The 8,920-nt window shown below is 42.9% G+C and overlaps 1 protein-coding gene across 1 annotated transcript; it reads right to left on the reverse strand.

Annotated features, from left to right (window-relative positions):
- Positions 1 to 2,729: 2,729 nt before the first annotated feature.
- trim108 (tripartite motif containing 108) lies at positions 2,730 to 6,052 on the reverse strand. Its single transcript, XM_033969755.2, has 3 exons — positions 5,773 to 6,052; positions 4,550 to 5,002; positions 2,730 to 4,475 (listed from the first exon to the last, which is right to left on the reverse strand). Exons 1-3 carry the CDS (start codon positions 6,013 to 6,015, stop codon positions 3,852 to 3,854), a joined length of 1,320 nt encoding a protein of 439 aa, XP_033825646.1. The 5' UTR covers positions 6,016 to 6,052; the 3' UTR covers positions 2,730 to 3,851.
- Positions 6,053 to 8,920: the final 2,868 nt, after the last annotated feature.

Consider the following 8,920-nt stretch of genomic DNA (forward strand, 5'->3'; position numbering starts at 1 on the left):
TTTGTTATTATTATTATTTATTTTATTTTATTTATTTATTTTTGTCAATTCATAAATTATTACATTTCACTTTAACATGTGGTTCAGTGTGCCTTCCCTCGCAGAGTCATAACAAACACAATCAGCTGCATCCTACTAATGAAACTACTGCACATCACATCAGGTTTATGATGTTGTAGTGCAGTTTTGTATCATTTTTTTTTTGTATATTTCTGGAGAATAAAACGTCTTCAGATATGTTTTTGATGAGTTAACAGCATTAAACATGGCACAAATCTCTAAAAAAGAAGATTTTGCATAATTCCCCCTGTTAAAGCTCATCTTTCTTATGTCGCTCTGTAAAGATGTCATATTGTTCCCCTGACACTGACTCTTGACGCTCCTCCACCTCCTCTGCTGTGCGTCAGAGCCCCCTAGTGGCCAACCAGCAGAATGACCTACTGTAAGACCAAAGCTCTGGAGTCAGCAAAAGAGAAGAGCCAAGGTCTGCACCAGCACCAGGAAAACTGCTCAAAAAAATAAATAAATAAATAAATATATATATATATATATATATATATATATATATATAAAAATAAAAAATTTAAGAAGTCATTTTATATTTTATTTATTTTAATTGTAGAACTGTAGAAGAGTTTGTAAAAGCAGCTGGGACAGGGCAGATATCATAGTTGGAACAAAATCCTCATTCATAATTCAAAAGTCAAAATCATGAAATTGTAAAGACTCATGTAACAAAATGTGATCTGTAAACCCCTATGAAGTTGCTAACCCTGTAGTTTAGACCACACATCTCCCCGTGTGTCAGATGCCCTCCCTGTTTCTCCATGATGCCTAAAATGCATGAGATTCTTGGACTAGTTTAAAGCTCAGATTTCAGTCTCTTAGATGTGAATAAAACTGCTGCACATCACATCAGGTTTGTCAAGTCTCTGTGTACAGTTTTGTATCATGTTTTTGTATATTTATGGAGGATTGTCGTGAGGGAGCATGGGTGACGTAGACTTGTGGGCGGAGCCTTGTACAAGGTATTACTGCTAACCGTAAGGATGGTTTGAAAAGGGCCCAGGAGAGATCTCTAGATTACTCAAACATGCATGGAGGAAATCTAAAACCTCTTCAGACGTGTTTTTGATGAGGGAACAGTGTTTAAACATGGGAGAAAGCTCTGAAAGTTGATTTTGCAGAACACCTCCTCTTTAAATGAAGTCTTTGCATGTGTTTTCTGCAGCTCAGCACATCGGTCATCTGAATAGCGTCTCTTTGCTTTAGTGTGAAAATGAAATTAGCATCTCTCCGGTGAATGCTAACCAGACAGCTAGCCGAGTGTGATTTATGGCGCCGCAGCACGGAGCATGTAGCTAGCACCGCAGATAACAATCACAACGTATTAATCACGCTAAACAGAAGCTAACGGGACAAATGAGCTAGCTTAGTGCGAACACACAAAGACAGGAACAACAATGCCCACAATGCACTGGGAGGTCCGCTCACATCATGTAATTACACTGCGGACTCTCACCTCCAGGAGTCTCATTTAACAGTGAGCAGGTGCTACACTCACTAGTCATTATTTAACAACTTTGAAATCACATGTATATTGTGTAAAGCTGCACTGTAGAACTTTTGTGGTGCGGCCCGACAAGCAGGTGTGCTTGTCTCCATGGAGATGTTTCTGCTTTGTCTGAAATATTCTGCAATGTGGTATTAAACACATCCATTTTGTTTTTATTGAAGTTAAAAAAAACATTTTTACTAAGATAAGATGCCACACTGAAGCCTGACAGGTCTGGTATTAATGTTCATATGTTGATTTACAGACACAACAGTGAAATAAAAACTCCAGAATCATGTAGAGCGGATTAATATGAACATTAAAGACCAAAATGATGAGTCTGACAGCAGCAGTTACAGAGAGAGGGGACACAGTTTTTCAATAGAAAGTGAATTGGAGGCAGAAGTGCACCCACAATCACTTCCTGTTTTGAACACAGAGGCTAGCAGGTTAGCATTGTCCATTTATATATATATATATGTCTATAGTATTAACTCATGACCTTTTGTCATCGTAACTCATGTAGGCTTCTCATGCATGGACGACATCTAAAAACACTTCAGACATGTTTTTGATGAGGGAACAGTATTAGAACATGAGAGAAAGTTTCAAAAGTTGATTTTGCAGAACACGTCCTCTTTAAGTGACACATTCTACATTCTACATATTTATGGACTCACTGTTCTGAGGTCAGTTAAGCATCACTTCACTTATAATCAGCTAATGTCAAAACTGCTTCAGTAATACTAGAGGTGGAACGTAACAAAGTAAAAGTAGTGAAGTACTGGACTTAAGTACAAATCTTTAGGTATCTGTTCTTAAGTACATTTAACAGTGTAGACTTTTTTACTTTTACTTCACTACATCTGAGAGCAGTATCTGTATTTTCTACTCCACTGCATTTTGAACAGAACTAAAAAGTAAAAGTATTTTTATTGTGTGAGACCTGTTGAAAAGCCTCAGGGTTTATCTTAACACGTTTGTAGTTTGAGTAAACACAAACATACAAATAAAAACAGATTGGAAATATACATATATTGATTAAATGTTTTTTGTTGAACAAAACTCAGCTCAAATCTTTATTAAAAAAAAAAAAAAAAAACAAAAAAAAAAAACATTTGAAGTTTTTAGATGTTAAAATCTGTAAAATACTGAACTGAAACAAGGCAAACACAATATTTAATGAAGCAGTTTATTCATCAGATAAAGAGCCACATTTACACAGAGCACCCAAACACTGAACAGAACAACACCGCCCTCCAGTGGACCAAACATGCAATTACGTAATAGAAGGGCTGGAAACTTACATTATACGCCCATAATCTGCTCTTAAGCATTTACCCCTTTACCATCATCACAAACACCACGCTCCAAACTGCAAAAACAAAAGCGTTCACATTATAATGACTAGATACAATTACAATGTATTTACAAACGAGGCCTTGAATATCAAACTTTCCATAACAATTCTCAAACAAAAACCATGGAACAGGTAATTTTTACATTGTGCTTTTCCACGTTCAAAGCGTTTTACATCAAGGAACCACTCCCCCATTCACAGACACTGGGGGCGAGGGGTTGAGTGTTTTGCCCAAGGACACAAAGGCAGTATTCATCTGTAGAAGCTGGAATTGCACCACCAACCTGTGGGTCAGTGGATCTGATCGCTCAACCCTCCCAGTGCTAGGGGGTTCTGCATATATGTCTATCTAGGAATGTTCAGCAGTTACTATGAGTTTGATTTTCAACAAAAAGGTTAGAGTGACTCACTGAAAAACTGAAAAACTGTTGGCTAATGCTAATGCTAGCAAAAATGTAAAGAAGCTGTAGCAAAGGCATTCACGACAAACAGCTCAACTCAAGATGATTATTCAGAATTATTTTAAAGTGGAACTAAGCACTAAAGACATATATTACTCCTAAACTGTGTAAATGCTTTTTTGAATAGCATTATGTACGGTTCTTAGTCATGTTTTGGACAATTTCAGTGCAAACTAGGTCAATTTGCACACTCAAATTAGAGTGTGTGGTGCCTACAGCGGCCTCTGCAGTTTCATGTACTATATGACATTACACAGATTACAGCCAGGTGTTTCTGATTACAAACCCCCCCACTCTCCCCTTTAGTCCCCCAGACCCCGCCCCTCCTTCTCCCTCCCAGGCTTTAGTCCCACTTTAAACTCTTGGTGATGTTTTTGTGTTCAGTATAGACTGTATAAACAAAGTGATGAAAGGAGTGTTTTTAACGCAGCGTTTACCGTGTTTGCTACGTCCATTTATATATGCAGTTTAGGCTTCAGTAGCGACAGATAGTGATGTGGCTGGTGTCTGGCTTCCTCTTCTGGACGTTAAAATACGCAGACACAGGGAGGCACAGGCCTGTACAGTCCAGTGAGACGATCTTTACCATGGACTCAGCGTTGTAGAAGGACAGACTCAGAGAGGAGCAGTCCAGGTAGACCCCCAGGCTCCTGAGCACGCCGCTGAAGGAAACTGGCACACTCTTGTTTGGTTTACAGGAAAAATACTTCTGATTTTCATATTCGAGGAAGTAATCTCTGACACCCACACGCCAGAAGCTCCTCAGCTCCACCTCCACCTCCCAGTAGTGCTGCCCAGAGGAGAACTCACTGGTGCTGAACAATTGAAAGGTTTGGGGGCTCTGAGACCCGTGGAAGTGGTAATATTTATCGTTGTTCTTAGGCACAGTGGAGCTGTCATCTTGTAGCGTGAGAAGAATCGGCCTCGGTTCCACCACCTGCAGTAGCTCCTTCCACATGAAGAACTGTAGGTGACTCTGGAATGGGCTCTGAAACGCAGGACTCTGGACCACAGACAGGCCCTTGGACTGCTTTTTGTACTGTAGGGTAGCACTGCTCTGTTCAGTCCAGCATTTGAGGAACATCTCCGGGTCTGTGACCTTCAGAGGAAACACAAAACATGAATTATTAATAATGTACCTTCTGGCCATGTAGGTTTAGTCCTTAGTGTTACCTGTAGGAGCTGTTGCCAGCTGTCCCTCTGCTCTGTGCACTGGGCCAGAGCCGAGTCCATGGAGCTCAGACTGTGGCTCATCTTCTGAAGTGCCTCCTCCTCTTTGGTCTTCAGATCAGCTATGACCTGCTCCTCCCTCTTCCTCAGGTGCTGATGGAGCACCTCAAACTGTTGTTGGATTTGGCTCTGCAGTTTTCCAGACAGTTCTTTGGCTTTGCTCCTCTCTAGGCTCTGCGCTTCTCTAAGGTTTTGGATCTCCTCGATGTCAGACGCCATGTTGGCTAAGCCCGGGTCCAGACCCCGCCTCAGTGCCGCAGCGGCCTCTTTGATTGGTTTAAACTTGTGTCCGTCGTGCTCCTCTCCGTCTCTGCAGATGATACAGGCCAATCTCTGGTCTGTGACACAGAACAGCTTCAGCTTCTCATCGTGCTCCAGACAAAGCAGCTGGTCCTCCTGAGACAAGAGCGAACATCAGAACTTAAAAGACACAAAAGTCAGTTCACATTATGCTCGATTAATCACTTTGCTGAATGAAAAGTCTTGTGAGACATTGGCCAAAATTTCACTGTTTGGTGATGTTTTGTCTCAGCCACAAACACATTTTATCGTCTGAACATCAGCACCTGCACTTTAGGAGTGAGGGTCTGAGTCTGCACTGAAATGCCAAAAATGAAGTACCATGTGCGTCACCATGTGCACAGTTCAGCTGCAGGTTTCATTCATCCAGAGTTTGGTCCCAAAAGAACATCAACTTTACCTTAACTTTTTGTGAAGAGAAATGACTTGAGCAACTGTTTGTTTTCCCTCATCACCACAAACAAACCCACTGGAACAGCGGCTCTGGTGCCAACTACACGCCCAACCAAAACAAGACCTTTGAGTCCTCTGTCCTGTTTAGTCCTGGTCTGGCCATGGTGCAGTCACAGGCTTAAAATGATTTTGTTTTGGCTTTTGACCCAGTTTCGGAAAAATGTAGGTGTCTTTGAGCGCTTTGCTGTTAATCCTGGTTTAGTTCTAGTTTAGTCTTGGTTTAGGCCTGGTTTAGTCCTGGTTTAGTCTTGGTTTAGGCCTGGTTTAGGCCTGGTTTAGGCCTGGTTTAGTCTTGGTTTAGGCCTGGTTTAGGCCTGGTTTAGTCTTGGTTTAGTCCTGGTTTAGTCTTGGTTTAGGCCTGGTTTAGGCCTGGTTTAGGCCTGGTTTAGTCCTGGTTTAGTCCTGGTCATTACCTTCGCCTGAAGCGGCTGCTCTTTGGCCTTCTCGGACAGGCTCTTGAGGATGTGGTTGGTTACGAGGCGCTCCGCTTCACCTTTAGCCGGTAAAACAGCCCGACACTGCGGACACTGCGCAGAGGGGAGTGCGGTGATGCAACTGCGGCAGAACGAGTGTCCGCACGTGAGAGTGACCGGCTCCGTGAAGATGCACAAACACACGGGACAGTTCAAGTCCTCTGCGTAAAGAGAGCTCGCCATTTCGTCTGCTCGTCCTGCTCCTGCTCCTGCTGACACTTCAGACACTTCAGGGAGGTTAAGTTTCGACACTCTACAGCAAAGACAAGAGACATGTGATCATTATTATTAAGAATTATACAGAAAATCAAAGGAGTCAAGACAATTTCAAGTTTTTCTTTTGCATATTTTATTTATTTAATTTATGACTTTTATTATTTATGTTTATGTTTATGTTTTATTTGCACACACGATCAGGCTAAAGTTTGGACACGCCTTCTCAATGTGTTTATCAGGCACGAGCCCCTGCAGAGGCCTGTGGCTCTGTCAGCTGTCCTGACGGAGTGGAGCGCTTTGTTTAGTACGACTTTAGTCCTGGTTTAGTTCTAGTTTTGTCCCGGTTTAGTCTTGGTTTAATACTAGTATAGGCTGGGTTTAGTTCTAGTTTAGTGATACATTTTGTAATACTTTTTGTGATATTTTTACTTTTACTGGAGTATATTTTTGCTCCAGTATCTGTTCTTGTACTTAAGTTACAAAGGTGAACACTTTTTCACCACTGGCTGCTACAGACAGACAGTAGGGGTGAACATGTGGCGGGGCTTTAAAACAACACTGAATGAGCCTGTCCTGCACAGCGCGTGCACACTCAAGTGTAACGTGCAATATGTCCACCAGATGTCGCCACTCACCACCGCGCCTCTTACACACTGCGTCCTCACGGCTCAGAGAAGGTATCGCATTCTTTACGATATTGAGTCCCATATCTGACTCACGTTAGCGAAAAGTTTGTCTCCTGTTTGCGCTCATAACTGCGGGTTTATTTTGGATTGCGGCACATTTCTTCCCCCTCTTTTTTCACATTTGTTCGGAAATAAAATAAAAATACTGTATCCAGTGAAACAAAGACACTAAAAGAATGAGCTTAAAGCAGGACTAAACCAGGACTAAATCAGGACTAAATCAGGACTAAACCAGGACTAAACCAGGACTAAACCAGGACTAAACAAGGACTAAACCAGGACTAAATCAGGACTAAACCAGGACTAAATCACAACTGAACCAGGACTAAACACAATCAGTGTTTAAGTTTTCTGCAGCTAAAACCTGGAACAATCTTCCTGAAGATGTTTAAATCCAGGCTCAAACAGTTCTGTTTAGCTGTGCATATGACTGAGGATTTTATTCTGCCTCTTTTTTTTTAATGTTCATTTTATGATGATTATTATGTTTTGATTTGTTGTTTTGTGATTTTAATGTCTTTATTATTCTGTAAAACACTTTGAATTATTTTGTGGACCAGTTGTATAAACGGGCCTTGTCACAGCACTGTGTAACACTCAGGTGTAACAGGTTCATAGAAATTCATTATTTTTCAGTCATTTAATTAATATTAGTATGAATTCCACCAAAGCTGTGAGTTTGTTGTTATTTGATGTGTACCTGTGATGCTGAGACTTCGTCTCTGAGGTACTGAGGTAAGACCATAGACTGTATGAAATATATATATATATATATATATATATATATATATATATATATATAATATACTACCCTATTCAAGCTTTAAAGAATAGGGTAGTGCCAGCTGAAACTGGAGACAATAGCTGTTTAGACTTTCAGTGTAGTTAGTCCCTTCCTTTAGATAGATGTAAGGCAGTGGCCACCAGCATTCTGACCAGAACTGAAGAAGAATGGATGAACAGCGAAACGTCTTCACTCCTACAGAAATTTGCCCAGTTGACAGATTTAAACTTCATCTTTTGCTATGGATCAGACCTGGACGACTGAGGGATTACACCGACATATCCAGTGTTATTGATCATTTGGCTGTGGGGGTTCAGATCTGTGCTTATCAGGGTCTTGTTCACGAGTGAGGGAAGGATGGAGCAGGAGATTGACAGGCGGATCGGTGCAGCGTCTGCAGTGATGCGGTTGCTGTATCGGTCTGTTGTGGTGAAGAAGGAGCTGAGCCGGAGGGCAAAGCTCTCGATTTACCGGTCAATCTACGTTCCTACCCTCACCTATGGTCATGAGCTCTGGGTAATGATCGAAAGGACAAGATCGCGGATACAAGCGGCCGAAATGGGTTTCCTCCGTAGGGTGGCCGGCCGCACCCTTAGGGATAGGGTGAGGAGCTCAGTCACACGGGAGGAGCTCGGAGTAGAGCCGCTGCTCCTACACGTTGAGAGGAGCCAGCTGAGGTGGCTCGGGCATCTGCTCAGGATGCCTCCTGGACGCCTCCCTAGGGAGGTGTTCTGCCCACCGGGAGGAGGCCCCAGGGAAGACCCAGGACATGCTGGAGGGACTATGTCTCTCGGCTGGCCTGGGCACACCTTGGGGTCCTACCGGAGGAGCTGGAGGACGTGTCCGGAGTGAGGGAAGTCTGGGAGACATTGGAATGTCATTCAGGCTTCAGAAGTGCAGCCAGAATGGCAGCCTTGAAGAGGAAACAAGGAAAGCAGCCAAAGTCAGATACCTCAGATGAGTAGGCAAGTCCTAAGGAGTCAGCTCAATGGCAAGAACAAGACCCAGGCATGGAGGGTTCCATCCCAAATCCAGCACCCTGAGACTCTACGCAAGCTGTAAGGAAGGAGGGCGAGGACTAGTGAGTGTGAGAGCCACAGTCCAGAATGAAACATCCAAGATCCATAAGTACATCAAGTCACCAACAGACGATGTGCTCAGCGAATGTCTCAGGCAGTGTAGTGCAGAGGAAGAGGTGCTGGAGGAACCATCATGGAAGGAACATAACAGAAATGGCTGACATCAAGAAATCTCACCAATGGCTTGAGAGAGCTGGTCTGAAGAACAGCACAGAGGCACTCATCCTGGCTGCACAGGAGCAGGCCTTGAGCACCAGAGCGACAGAGGCCCAGATCTACCACACCAGACAAGAACCAAGGTGTACGCTGTGCAACGAGGCCCC

This window comes from Periophthalmus magnuspinnatus, chromosome 7 (genome assembly GCF_009829125.3).
Source record: "Periophthalmus magnuspinnatus isolate fPerMag1 chromosome 7, fPerMag1.2.pri, whole genome shotgun sequence".
NCBI lineage: Eukaryota > Metazoa > Chordata > Actinopteri > Gobiiformes > Gobiidae > Periophthalmus > Periophthalmus magnuspinnatus.